The sequence below is a fragment of the Ascaphus truei genome, chromosome 3, assembly GCF_040206685.1.
Source record: "Ascaphus truei isolate aAscTru1 chromosome 3, aAscTru1.hap1, whole genome shotgun sequence".
NCBI lineage: Eukaryota > Metazoa > Chordata > Amphibia > Anura > Ascaphidae > Ascaphus > Ascaphus truei.
In genome coordinates, this window is record NC_134485.1 from 109261660 (window position 1) to 109276548 (window position 14889).

Below are 14889 nucleotides of genomic sequence, written 5' to 3' on the forward strand. Positions count from 1 at the left end.
CTAAAGATGTCTAACCTTTTTTTGAAGATCTCTATCATATCTGCCCATCACAGTCTCCATGGGTATTGTTATTTCCTGGTACTGTCATAAGAATGTAGTAAGACTTACTGTCCCCCACGCCGAGGACGAAAAAAGCAAGAGTCTGCGGCACTGCCTGCCGCGATCGCCCTGCGGGGGTCCATGCTTCTGAATGGGACCCTCCGCAGCGTTCAACGTTCGGTGCAACCACCGCAGTCGCAGTACCTAAGACATGAAGTCTTGCAACTGGACCTGAGGAAGAACTCTGGGTGGTTCCAAAGCTTGTAAATGATCAACTATCTGTTGGTTCAACAAAAAGGTATTATGCTACCTACTCCTTCTCCCTTACGTATCACTTTACTTTCCAGGTACTGTCCCTTTGTGTGAATAGTCTCTGCTGAGTGACATTCTTTCTCCTTTCTTGATATTGTCGCTCTCCTCTTCTGTAGATGGGATGTCTCACTATTATTTAACTCTATGGATTCTGGACATTGCACTCAGCGCTGTCTCTATAGCTGTACTACTTCTTTGTCCCCTCTATTACTATCTTATCTCTCATTCTCAGGCGCTCTCTGATTGGTCCCTTTCTGTCTCTATCCGCTCTCAGCCAATCAGGCGCGACCAATGTTTTTCTCAAGCGCTCCGCAATAAAAAGGACCCGAATAATGAAGTGAAAAAACAACACGGTCGGGCCCGCTAAGGACGAGGAAAGGCTGCGGCACCGGGACCGATCCGGGCCAGAAGAAACAAGATCAGGCGGCCGCCCCGGGACCCGAACCGACCCCAAACCGAAACAACCAGTCTTGAAACGACCGGCCCGGAGCAAGAGACATCAGGAAACCATCCACAAAACCGGTGAGGCGGCAAGTCCCGGGCTAGTAACAAGATGGGGTAAAGTGTCTGTATAATCAGCTGGTGCCATGTCAGCGGGCTGCCGTGTCCGCTGTGTGATGGGCAGTGTCCGCTGTGTGATGGGCGCAGTGCCCGGTAGCGGGGCGCAGTGTCCGGTAGCGGGGCGCAGTGTCCGCTGTGTGATGGGCGCAGTGCCCGGTAGCGGGGCGCAGTGTCCGCTGTGTGATGGGCGCAGTGCCCGGTAGCGGGGCGCAGTGTCCGCTGTGTGATGGGCGCAGTGTCCGCTGTGTGATGGGCAGTGTGCGCTGTGTGATGGGCGCAGTGTCCGGTAGCAGGGCGCAGTGTCTGCTGTGTGATGAGCAGTGTCCGGTAGCAGGGCGCAGTGTCCGCTGTGTGATGGGCAGTGTCCGGTAGCAGGGCGCAGTGTCCGCTGTGTGATGGGCAGTGTCCGGTAGCGGGGCGCAGTGTCCGCTGTGTGATGGGCGCAGTGTCCGGTAGCGGGGCGCAGTGTCCGCTGTGTGATGGGCGCAGTGCCCGGTAGCGGGGCGCAGTGCCCGGTAGCGGGGCGCAGTGTCCGGTAGCGGGGCGCAATGTGGGGATGCGGGATCCGTTACAGTGACAGTTGCAATGACGGGGTAGATCGGGGCTGCAGCGCACAGTACCCGGGGGAGCGGGGGTAAGATACAGTGTGTAGTGTGTTAGGAGGTGCAGTTACCCGGGGTATTGGGGTGAGGGTCAGTTACCCGGGGTATTAGGATGTGAGGGGCAGTTACTCTGGGTATTGGGATGTGAGGGTCAGTTACCCGGGGTATTGGGATGTGAGGGTCAGTTACCCGGGGTATTAGGATGTGAGGGTCAGCTGCACACTGCACAGCCTCCCCCTGCCCTTATTATTACATTGCAGCCTCCCCTGCCCTAATTACCCTGCACAGCCTCCCCCTGCCCTAATTACACTACACAGCCTCCCCCTGCCCTTATTATTACCCTGCACAGCCTCCCCCTGCCCTTATTATTACCCTGCACAGCCTCCCCCTGCCCTTATTATTACCCTGCACAGCCTCCCCTACCCTAATTACATTGCACAGCCTCCCCCTGCCCTTATTATTACCCTGCACAGCCTCCCCCTGCCCTTATTACCCTGCACAACCTCCCCCTGCCCTAATTACACTGCACAGCCTTCCCCTGCCCTTATTATTACATTGCAGCCTCCCCTGCCCTAATTACACTGCACAGGCTCCCCTGCCCTTATTACACTACACAGCCTCCCCCTGCCCTTATTATTACCCTGCACAGCCTCCCCCTGCCCTTATTATTACCCTGCACAGCCTCCCCTGCCCTTATTATTACCCTGCACAGCCTCCACCTGTCCTTATTATTACCCTGCACAGCCTCCCCCTGCCCTAATTACATTGCACAGCCTCCCCCTGCCCTTATTATTACCCTGCACAGCCCCCCCTGCCCTTATTATTACCCTGCACAGCCTCCCCTGCCCTTATTATTACCCTGCACAGCCTCCCCCTGCCCTAATTACACTGCACAATCTCCCCCTGCCCTAATTACACTGCACAATCTCCCCCTGCCCTAATTACCCTGCACAGCCTCCCCCTGCCCTTATTACCCTGCACAGCCTCCCCCTGCCCTAATTACACTGCACAGCCTTCCCCTGCCCTAATTACACTGCACAGCCTCCCCCTGCCCTAATTACACTGCACAGCCTTCCCCTGCCCTTATTATTACATTGCAGCCTCCCCTGCCCTAATTACACTGCACAGCCTCCCCCTGCCCTTATTATTACCCTGCACAGCCTCCCCCTGCCCTTATTATTACCCTGCACAGCCTCCCCCTGCCCTTATTATTACACTGCACAGCCTCCCCCTGCCCTTATTATTACACTGCACAGCCTCCCCCTGCCCTTATTACACTGCACAGCCTCCCCCTGCCCTTATTACACTGCACAATCTCCCCCTGCCGTTATTATTACACTGCAGCCTCCCCCTGCCCACAAGATGTTTGCCCCCTGTACTGTCCTTCTGCCTTCAATGGGCTGCTCGTCTTTTTGTTCCCGCTCTGTCCTACCTCATACCCCATCCTGCACTGCCTATCTGCCCTTATCTCTCATACCCCATCCTGCGCTGCCTATCTGCCCTTATCTCTCATACCCCATCCTGCGCTGCCTATCTGCCCTTATCTCTCATACCCCATCCTGCGCTGCCTATCTGCCCTTGTTTCTCATACCCCGTCCCTGCACTGCCTATCTGCCCTTATCTCTCATACCCCGTCCCTGCGCTGCCTATCTGCCCTTGTTTCTCATACCCCGCCCTGCACTGCCTATCTGCCCTTGTCTCTCATACCCCGTCCCTGCGCTGCCTATCTGCCCTTGTCTCTCATACCCCGTCCCAGCACGGCCTATCTGCCCTTGTCTCTCATACCCCGTCCCAGCACGGCCTATCTGCCCTTCTCTCATACCCCGTCCCTCCCTCTCCTGCCCTTATCTCTCATACCCCGTCCCTGCGCTGCCTATCTGCCCTTGTTTCTCAAACCCCGTCCCTGCACTGCCTATCTGCCCTTATCTCTCATACCCCCTCCCTCCCTCTCCTGCCCTTATCTCTCATACCCCGTCCCTCCCCTACCCTTATCTCTCATACCCCGTCACTGCACTGGCTCCCTGCCCCTTGCCGCGCAGCTACCCTGCCATCCTAGCCCTGTCACCCACTGCGCTGCTTCTCCTGCCCCCTCCCGCACAGCGCGGCCTTTGGGCTCGCGCCGCTCCCCGAGCTTCACGTGCACAACACAGCTGCAAAATCATCGCAGTCTCGCGCCTGCCGGTTCAAACCGGCTCGGCTGACACCTGTTTTCTCTTCGCGTGCTCGGAAACCTAGCGACCGGCACGCGGACCAATGGGAGAAGAGCTCATGGGCTCGCGCAGACCAACCGGCGGTGAGGGGGGCGGGCCTCCATCTCCGGAGCGCGCTTTGTTTGCATGTTTCTCCTCTCTTGGAGACAAGCAGAAGCCGCCCGAGCGGCTGAAAAATTGATTTTCCTTTACATTGTAGAGCAGCAACAATCGATAAACAAAACACTAGGCGACATGTGTGTCAAGGAATAAACGGGGCACCATATATATCAAAGAAAACACATCCTATTGAGATAAATAGGATGTATTTCTGTCACACATGTAATGCAATTTGTTTTGCCTTTACAATTGTGTCACTTTTACCTAATACTTGTATACCTCCCAATGATTACATTTGCCTTAATGTTTAGATCTGTTGTTGCAGCAGACCCCTTGATGGCAGGAGATAGGCTTTAAACTGGTGTACTCTGTAATTAAATTATTTTCCGTAGGGATATTCTCCAGGTGTTGAACTGAAATAAATAGATTACTCTGCTCGGGTGTTGGCGAGAATAGGCCTAAACAAAAGTGCAATTTAAAAGGTTAATGATCTGTTTATTCTGTGGCGAGACCAGGTTACCATTTATTAAACATGTATCTTAAAAAAAAAAAAGCCCCAGTAAATAAAGATCTCATATCATGGCAGGGTAGCTGTATATGACCGCCAGCAATGACTGTTTATACCTGAATGACTAAGATCTGTTAAACCCCGTCCTTCTAACAGTGCTCTGAAATCAGGTAGAGAGAGGCCCATGTTTAAATAAATCAGTTTTGCATTTATTAAAAGATGCACAGGTGCAGCTATACACACAAATAACAAGATGCTTCAAGCTTAGTCGCTGACTGCCCATGCTAACTGTCCCCATCTTCACGTTAATAGTGCACAATAAGGGGTCAGACAGACGCCAGACTGGCTTTAAAAAAAGTAGTAATACTGGGTCTGAGTTAAATAAAGTACAATTTTCCCAACCCATCTTTATTTTTAAAAGATTTATGCAACAACAAAAAAAACAGACGGTGGGAGAGTGTTTCCAAAACGAATCCGTTGTTCTTAAAAAAAAAAAACAAATGAAGAAAAAAAGTGGAATTGGATCCGCATAAATACAAAAGTAATGGCACTGTGTGTTTTTAAGAAAAAATAAAGTGGTACTCCTGGTACGTTCACACATGGACGCTAGAGACGTCATGTGCCTGTATGTATTGACAAGAAGCAATAAGTGTTTCTGTGGCTCTTGAATTTTTAATGAAAAGCTTTACAACGAGTTGGATCTGTGTAGTGTTAGGACTTGGACATGGTAAAAAATACCGCGCTGAGCCAGCACACTTACCTCCTGCATCTGGTATGTGTGTGTGGCTTTAGCAGGCGCGTGCGGAGGCGTGCTGAATTGCAGTCGACAGATTCATTTAAGTTTTCGCGCTTACAGGAGCGGAGGGCCGGTCACGTGACCGCAGACAGCCAATGGGAACGAGGGACTAGCCCGCCTCCCGCCACGCCTCCGCCCGCCACCCAAGCGCGCTCGCTGCCTCGCCTGACAGGACGCAAAAAAGCTCCTGCTTGAGCAGGCGGGGCTGAGCACGAGCGCTTAGGAGCGCGGCTGGTATTACCATGTCCGCGGCCTTACTCTCAGTGCTGCTTCATATTTGCGTACCCTTTTATTTATGTGTCCCAGAGTTGGGCTGTCAGTGGAAGTACTGTACAGTACTTTTCAGTACAGTACAGTACAGCTGTCACCTGTGGAAACCATGTACACATAGCAATAAACACAGCTCAGAGTGGGAAATAATTGGACGCCGTGCATGTGCACATGAATGGTATTATCTGTCCCTACTGTGTAGAGGAAGTCGTTCAGTTATCTGTTTGTCAGCTTCCCTCTGCAATCTTGAATCTTTACCAAGGACCTACTGTGGCCAATAAAGCTTAGTGTCTCTTAATTACATAGATAGTAGCACTCAATCAACAACGCCTATCTACAATTAATGTACAGCTCCCTGAATAAGGGCGCTATATAAATGTTGTTAGAAATAAAGAAATGAATAAGATTTCTTTCACAGTTTAGCATGTAACATACTTGAAAACGAGCGGTAACTCTCAATGTATTACCTCCTGGTAAAACATTTTATAAAAAAACGTCCTCAATAACTTTCCAGGTTTTGTCCCCAAACCTATTCCTGAAACCGCAGACCACAGTGTCCTCATATTTCAATGATAAACAAGATAAGCGTCAGTGTTTTCAAAGTGGCTCAGATCAGAATAACCTTACAAAGCAGTTCAAAAAAATAAAAAATAAACATCCCTGTAACCGTTCCACATAAATGCTGTCATTGTATTTCACTATTTTTCTGAAATTGAGAGCTGTAGAAAAAAATTCAGAATAAAGGAAGTGATCAGTAAGAAAGCCGGAAAGTACAGCTGGTAAAAGGTTTCTCTGACACTGCACGCGCTGCACTCTGTAGTCATTATCAATATTGTTTTCTTCTGTGGTATGTCCATTTTCTGCGACGTTCCCCAAACATGAACTGCCACATTCATTTCTTTAGTAGCAGACACAACAGTGCATTGCAAGTCCACATGTTTAGGAAGCACATATAGCGTTAATCTGTTTCCTCGAGCCGCCACGTGATCGCTTTCACTTTTTGTTTTGCAGGTTGACGTTCGCAGAAGGGAAGTGAGAGATCCAGGCCCCTAACAATGGCGCCTACCTTGGCTACGGCGCACAGGCGCCGCTGGTGGATGGCGTGCACGGCAGTGGTGGAGAACCTTTTCTTTTCTGCGGTGCTATTGGGCTGGGGGTCCCTCCTCATCATGCTGAAGTCAGAGGGATTCTACTCCTACTTGTGCCACTATCCAGGTTAGAAGGATGCTCACTGTCACTGATTGAACACCTTGGTGTCTTTAAACAAATGCAGCATCGCTACTTATCAACTTAGTCACCGTTTACTAAACCCCTTCAGGTTGTCTTAGGGTTGCCAGGTGTCCAGTATTGAACCGGACTGTCCTGCATTTTGATGCCCTGTCCAGTAAAATATGAGAGGTGACACTGGACATGTATGTGTCCGGTATTACTTCTCTGGACATAGTGATCTGACTTCGGGGGCCGTGAGATATCCCCGAGCAGGGCTGTTGCTAGGGGGCTAAGCAGCTTCCTCCATCCCGATTGACTGCTGCTGGGTAATGCAGCCAATCAGGAGGAAGTGTCAAGAGCCTGGGGGTGGGGCCAAGGAGAGGAGGAAACAGCATGGAATGGAGAGAGGTGTGTGTGTGTGTCTTGAGCGTTAGCGCACCTTTCACCATTGTGTCCAGTATTTTTGGAGAAGGTACCTGGCAACCATAGTTGTCACGCAGCTCAGCAAAAGGTTTAATGCAAGAAGTGAGACACTGAGAAAACATTTTAGACAGCAGTGTGATGCTCTGTTTTTTTTTGGTGGGGCTGCCCCTATTGTATTGCTGCACATTGTTCTTTCTTGCCATCTGCCACCCCTCCAGGGCGGACGGGAGGAAGGCTCGATTCCCTTCACAGATGTCACAGGAACACAGCAGATTTGTTTTTGCTTGAGATTACCTGAGCCGTTGGTTTCTATTTGACTGGAGACCTCCAGTTCTGGAAACATGTCTCCACCATGTCCTGGTGCAAAGGGAAATAACAATGGCTGCTGGTGAGCCACTCAGTGAGGTGTATGTTGCTATGAGGCAGAGTTGCTCAACTCCAGTCCTCAAGTCCTCTCCCCGTCCCCCCTCCAAACAGGTTAGGTTTTCCGGATATCGCTGCTTCAGCACAGGGGGTTCAATCAGTCCCTGCTTCAGCACAGCTGACTCAATCAGAGGCACAGTCTTCGACTGAGCCTCTGATTGAGCCACCTGTGCTGAAGCTGGGATATCCTGAAAACCGGACCTGTTGTGGGAGCCTGAGGACTGGAGTTGAGCACCGCCTGCTATAACGTGCACTATTTGAATTACTGATAAGCGGCAGCGGCCACCTTTTTGCACTGAGATTTCCCCAGTAAACGTTCTACTATTTTCTGTTGGTTAGAAATCGGCCGTCCTGTTTGAAACCGGCCTCCTTATTCAAGTAAAATGAAGAAAACACAAATGCCCGATTTGGCAGGGATTACTCCTTTCATCGATCTAGATATTGCCAGTAATGACGTTGCTCTTTGCGAGTACTATATTGAGAGTGTTGCCACAAATACTGCTTTTCTTGTGTTGTCTTGATGTGTTTGCATACCAGTTGACACCCAGCATTTCTGTTTGAGTGTCAACGTAAATACAGCAACCTAGCCCGAAGCAACATCCGGGTGAGGGTAGTGCTTGCAGCCGGTACGTCATGAATGTTACTGCACCTACCGCAAAGTCATTATCTTCTGTGAAGTTGCTATGGTCACTGGGATATCCTCAAGTACTGCATGGTTTTTCTGATCACAGAGCTGGGTCAAATAAATGTCTTAAGAGCTAATGACGCTATTGATGGCATAATTCATGTTGCCCTATATAACACTGAACATTAGTTCCTCACTGCTGGGCCGACTCCTTTTCTTTAGGCATCGGGATAAAACTAGTGAAAGCTACAGGGGCACTGTCTCTGAGGCCATAAAGGAAACTGTCAATGTATGTTGCACTACTGTAATCTTTAACTTTATCAGGGAGACTGATGTCTTGCAAAACCAAAATCTTTCCCCCCCCCCCCTGATAAGTCTCCCCTTCTCCACTTCTATGGAACAGTAGTTCCCAGCTTTTTTTTTTTGTACAAAGGCTCCCCCCTGATAGAAAATATTTGTTGCGCAATCCCCGAATTGATCAATCTTATTGCCTACTCATCAGAATATTGCTAACAAAACTGTGTCACCGATCCCAGGCAGTATGGTGTCCCGAGCTTGTGTGTGTGGGGGGGGGGGGGGGGGGAAGGGGGGGAGCACACGCTTTATAAGGTGCTAAACTGCACTTCAGTCTGTGCAGACAGCGTGGGTGGTATAGGTGTCAATTACTGCGGGAGCTTCCAAAGTCACACCCCACAATGCCTTGCAGCTGTGGATGCAAAGCATTGTGGGCAGCGACTTTGGAAGCTCCTGCCGTAAATGACAGCTATACCACCCACGCTAAGGTGCAGTTTGGGATCTTACTTACTGATTTTTTTTTTAGGGGGGGGGGTACCCCTTGGAGACACCTCACGAAACCCCCTCTTGGGAATCACTGCTATAAGATTAAAAGAGGTATCTTATTTCTTTCCCAGATCATCATTATAGGTGTTTTCCCCCTCCTATTAGAAAGAGGTGCCACTGTTAGTCATAAAGTGATGGTTCTTTATGGCCCACAGGTTCTGGCATCTGTAAGGTCCAAACTATGCGTGCCATTGACTTCAGTAGAGCTTCCTATGGCCTACTTTCTAGCTACCGCAAACTAACTAATTCTGTGACACTCCTTTAAAGCTGCAGTTCAAGCAATATCCAACATAAGTGTTTTTTTTTTTAAATAAATCAGTTCTGTACTATGAGAAAATACTTGTAGCATTTAATTTTTTTTAATGTATTTTAATGTAACAAGCATTTTTGTTCCTATACCAACCATTTACAAAGTCACATCCCCTTCCCCTTCTGAAACAGCATCACCTTTTTGAGCCCTGCCCTCCCACTTGAATCTGGTGCCTGCCTGGTCACATAATCTTCCCCACATAACTTTGGCTGTCAGTGCAGCAGAAGAGGATCCCGGATGCATTTCGTGAACCCCGAGCCGAATCTTCAGCGATAGATTACAGGAGAACGGATCGATCAGCAGCTTAGCTAATCACTTGTCAGTGTGTAGATTGTATTGATGCACATATTGAATGGAAAAAACGACAGCTTGAACTGCAGCTTTAAAATAGCTGTCTCTCTTAGGATAACTGAATGTAACCTTTACCACATTGTTTATTTATTTTGTAGCCCTTCCTTTAATCAGTCAAAAATAACCCTTTTTCCACAAAACTGTTGTCATAATTCTGATATGGCTATCTTAACTCATTGACGTTGCTGGAGCTGGTGGGTGAATCTCCTCGCTGCTAGTGCGGTGGATCTCTGCTTTGTCACTTCAGTCTGAAGTTTATTTCGTGACTGTAACTCACAGCTCTCCAAGGTCATTCCTCAAGAGCAAGCAACAGTCTATGTTTTCAATGACCTCTCAAGAAACTAGGTAACCTAGCTTCATGTATTACTAAGACAACTTGTTTTGTTGTCGTTGCCCTGAAATTTGAACCCGGAGAGCCCTGCATGTTGCCATAAAACAGCGCTGATCTTCTGGGTAGTTACTGACTCAGGTAGATCTGTCCGCGCTTAAGCAAGACAGAGCTTATTGACTATGCAAAAACAACTTTTTTGTTTACCTTAATAACTTTGTAAGTGGTAAACGTCTAACCGGTCCTCCTCATCGATGGGCACGCGTGTAAATTAAATTAGGACCGTCGACTGCATAAAAACACTCTATGTCAAGCCAAGGTGGATTGGGTAATTATAGGACTCCTTTAGGCTGTGTGCTAATAGATTCAGTCAGGAGGTTTGTGCCTTGTGTTTTTGCAGGGTCCGGGGAGTTCCTTTTATAGGGGATGAACTGGTATTACCCCTTTTATTGCTGTCGAAGCTTCAATAGCCAGCAGCTGCCGCTGGATGTTATAGGGTTTCTTAATGATGACAGAGAGATTCAGGCCAATAAAGGGCCTAGGATAGTTTCCTGGCCTCCTGTCGCCCCCGGCTACTCACGCACCTAGCCAGGAAGACAGATAAGACAGGCAGTCACTACGTAAAGGTGCACAGAGGATAGAAACCAGAGACGGAGATTGAGAGATAAAAAAAAGAATGGTAGAGAAAGGATACGCTGCATCGCGTGTATGGGTTATGTACATATAGGGAGAGAGAGGGGGGGAGTCCTAATGTACCCCCCCCTTTTTTATTACATTATGGCAACTGGTGGGCCCTCTGGAGCTGAAGTGCGGTGTTTTCAGTTTCGGGGGAACCCCAGGTTCCAGAGATACTTAATGGTGAAATGATGACCAGTGTTGCTGGTTTCTTCAGGGGATTTAAACAGCCATGCAAGAGGAAGCCACAACCAATGATGACGTTGCTGCTTCCTATTGGCCCGTGATTTGGTGACCATTTTGTTTCCCCTGGAGTAAGATTTAAAACCAGTAACTTCACCGGTAAACATGTCAGGGTCCCTGGAGCTGAAAATAATGGAGGACCCCTTGGTTCCCACCCTGTAAAAAAAAAGGGGGGGGGAGGGGAGTTAAAACCTACCCGCTGGAATTGCTTCTTTAAGTGCAGAGTTCGGGTCACTGTATCGTTTGTGGCGAACACGTTCTTTGCAGGCAGTGCTAGTATGTTTACAGTTATTGGTCGTACGTAATCTTTAAAACCATTTCACTCTCTGGCATCTAAAGCGAGGCCTCATACAAACAAGAATGTTGATGTCTTTCCAATCAACGGCATTGTTACCAGCAATTAAATAAATGTGTTTTGTAATTCTTCCCCCCCACCCCTGCGCTCTGCATGCAGCAATAAGCATTGAGTCTGCAATTTGTGCTTAAACAGGCCATCTTATTTTTTGATTTGCAATGGGGTCAAAGTGCGTCTTACTGCTATTTAGCAATCGGGTAACATAAGAAACTATAAGCCATAAGCACAAAGGTAGCACATAAGCCATCATTTGTTCCAAAAGCTGCTGGCACTGGCAGAAAATTGAGTAGGCCACATAAAAGATTAGATATGAAAGGAGGACTCTGATCACATCTGCATGTATCCCTCTTTTTAATCTGGGCAGAAAGAGCATCTCAGCACTCCCCGGCCTGCCCTTTGGTCTCCTAAGCACAAACGTCTATTTCTGCAGCTTCCAGAAGTGCTGAGCGGCCAGCTGAACTTTGGTTGGAGTAGTCTAGCTCAGAACTTGAACAGAGTAAAAGTGAATGAGTTCAGATGAGCCTGCTCTCTTGGTGTCAATAACCAATAACAGGATACTTTAGTATTCATGCCACATTTATCTATATGGCGCCGACCATGTTTTATTTGTGTTATTTTGTTACGGGGAGCGCATGCAAACAATGTAACGTACAGAGAACTAACATCATATACAATACAGAGACAGGAACACCAGATATTACATTAAGCTGAGGGAAATATGAATTTGTTTTCAGGCGAGCTTGGAGTACAAGTCTGGTTAGGGTTGCCGACTGTCCTGAATTTGTAGGGAACGTTCCAACCCAAGGAATTTGTAGCTATCTTGTATTGTATTGTATGTATTGTATTGTATGTCTTTATTTATATAGCGCCATTAATGTACATAGCGCTTCACAGTAGTAATACATGTGGTAATCAAATAAATAACAGATAATATAAATAACAGGTCATGGGAATAAGTGCTTTAGACATAAAAGTAACATTAAGGAAGAGGAGTCCCTGCCCCGAGGAGCTTACAATCTAATTGGTAGGTAGGGAGAACGTACAGAGACAGTAGGAGGGAGTTCTGGTAAGGGCGTCTGCAGGGGGCCAAGCTTTATGTATCATGTGTTCAGAATATCCACAGTGCTATTCATATGCTTCTTTAAGCAAGTGTGCCTTAAGGTGGGTCTTAAAGGTGGATAGAGAGGGTGCTAGTCGGGTACTGAGGGGAAGGGCATTCCAGAGGTGTGGGGCAGTCAGTGAAAAAGGTTTAAGGCGGGAGAGGGCTTTAGATACAAAGGGGGTAGAAAGAAGACATCCTTGAGAAGAACGCAAGAGTCTGGATGGTGCATAACGAGAAATTAGAGCTGAGATGTAAGGAGGGGCAGAAGAGTGTAAAGCTTTAAAAGTGAGGAGAAGAATGGAGTGTGAGATGCGGGATTTGATCGGAAGCCAGGAGAGGAATTTCATGAGGGGAGATGCTGAGACAGATCTAGGAAAGAGTAGAGTGATTCTGGCAGCAGCATTTAGGATAGATTGTAGGGGAGACAGGTGAGAGGCAGGAAGGCCGGACAGCAGGAGGTTACAGTAATCAAGACGGGAGAGAATGAGGGCCTGAGTCAGAGTTTTAGCTGTCGAGCAACAGAGGAAAGGACGTATCTTAGTTATATTGCGGAGGAAAAAGCGACAAGTTTTAGAAATGTTTTGAATGTGAGGGGCGAATGTGAGAGAGGAGTCGAGTGTGACCCCTAGGCAGCGTGCTTGGGCTACTGGGTGAATGATTGTAGTTCCAACAGTAATGTGGAAGGAGGTAGTAGGGCCAGGTTTGGGAGGAAGTATGAGGAGCTCTGTTTTAGCCATGTTGAGTTTAAGGCGGCGGAGGGCCATCCAGGATGATATAGCAAAGAGACATTCAGAAACTTTGGTTTGTACAGCAGGTGTAAGGTCGGGTGTTGAAAAGTTATTTGTGTGTCGTCGGCATAGAGGTGATAATTAAACCCAAAAGATGTTATTAGGTCACCTAGAGAGAGTGCGTACAGAGAAAAGAGAAGAGGTCCCAGGACAGAGCCCTGGTGTACCCCCACAGAGAGATCAATAGAGGAGGAGGAGGTGTTAGCAGAAGAGACACTGAAAGTACGATGGGAGAGGTAGGATGAGATCCAGGATAGAGCTTTGTTCCGAATACCTAGAGTATGGAGAATGTGGAGGAGAAGAGGGTGGTCCACTGTGTCAAATGCTGCAGAGAGGTCGAGTAATATGAGCAGAGTGTAATGACCTCTGTCTTTGGCAGCATGGAGGTCCTCAGATATTTTAGTGAGGGCTGTTTCCGTGGAGTGAGCAGTGCGGAAGCCAGATTGTAGAGGGTCTAGGAGAGAATAGGTGTTGAGAAATGGAGCAAGCGAGAGAATACAAGACGTTCAAGGAGTTTTGAGGCAAAAGGCAGGAGGGAGACAGGTCGATAGTTGGAAAGACAGGTAGGGTCAAGCTTGCTGTTTTTGAGTAATAGTATGACTGTTGCATGTTTGAAGGAGGATGGAAAGTTTCGAGAGCAGAGGGAGGAGTTAAAAATGTGTGTGAGCGTAGGGATTATAGTAGGAGCAAGAGGTTTTAGGAGATGGGAGGGAATGGGGTCAAGAGGGCAAGTGGTAGAGGGAGAAGAAGCGATCAACAGCGACACATCCTCCTCTGAGACAGTGGAAAAAGAGTCAAGGAAGGCAGGAGGAGAGTTAGGAAGAGGTGTAGGATGGGAGGAAGAAACAGAGGGATGTTCTGCCGTATGGATTCCACCTTTTCCTTAAAATAGTCAGCAAAGTCCTGAGCGGAGATGGAGGAAGGAGAGGCAGCTGAGGGTGGTTTGAGTAGAGTATCAAAGACAGAGAACAGTCGGCGTGGGTTAGACTTGTGCATGTTGATTAGTGAAGAAAAGTAGGCTTGTTTAGCTTGCGAGAGGGCAGAGTTGAAACAGGACAGCATAAATTTGTAGTGAAGGAAGTCTGCGAGAGTGTGAGATTTTCTCCAGAGGCGTTCAGAGGAACGAGTGGAGGAACGCAGCATGCGCGTGTGGGAATTTAGCCAGGGTCTAGGGTTAGAAGGGCGAGTGCGGCAGAGAGAAAGCGGGGCATGTAGATCAAGAGATATATATATGAATAGAGTTAGAGACATACTGAGGCTGGTAAAAAGAAGTGCATAATTTGAGAAGAAGTGAAGTCACAGCAAATATAAATGGTAAAGGCAGCATCATAACAGTAATGATGCAGTCTGGTATAGATGATTTCCTCCTTTCCAGCGTAGTTCAAATGCAGGAATCAGGGCCAGGTGGGGGTGTTCACTTCTTCACTTCTTTTGAACTTCCTTTTAAACTTCAGTTGTTCAGTAGAGTTGTTCAGTAGTCCTCCCACTTATAATGTGCCACTTGGATATGTGCTTCTGAGTTTACTAATAGGCTGGTGAGGATTGAAGATGTACCGATGCAGAGTGAGAAGGAAGGTCCCCTGGGGACTGAAATGTCAGAACTCTAGTATATGGGGATGTAAATAATAAGACTTTTTGATGTTTATTCCAGGCGTGGTATTGTGTGTGTATGTGTATATATATATATATATATATATATATATATTTATATTTTATTGTGTATATGTACTTATAATCAGTGGAGTATATTACAGGTATATTAAAGCAGCCGTGCGCAAACTAGGGGGTTGTTGCAGAGGCCCCACGCTCTTCCCTGAGGC

At 47.9% G+C, this 14889-nt stretch overlaps 1 protein-coding gene across 1 annotated transcript in view; it reads left to right on the forward strand.

Moving 5' to 3' along the window:
- Nucleotides 1-671: 671 nt before the first annotated feature.
- SLC43A2 (solute carrier family 43 member 2) overlaps nt 672-14889 on the forward strand; it is an 84297-nt gene continuing 70079 nt past the window's right edge. The window contains exons 1-2 of the mRNA XM_075589323.1: nt 672-873; nt 6409-6612. Of these exons, the coding sequence (XP_075445438.1) occupies nt 6453-6612 (160 nt within the window). The 5' untranslated portion in view covers nt 672-873; nt 6409-6452. The remainder of the gene's footprint in view (nt 874-6408; nt 6613-14889) is intronic.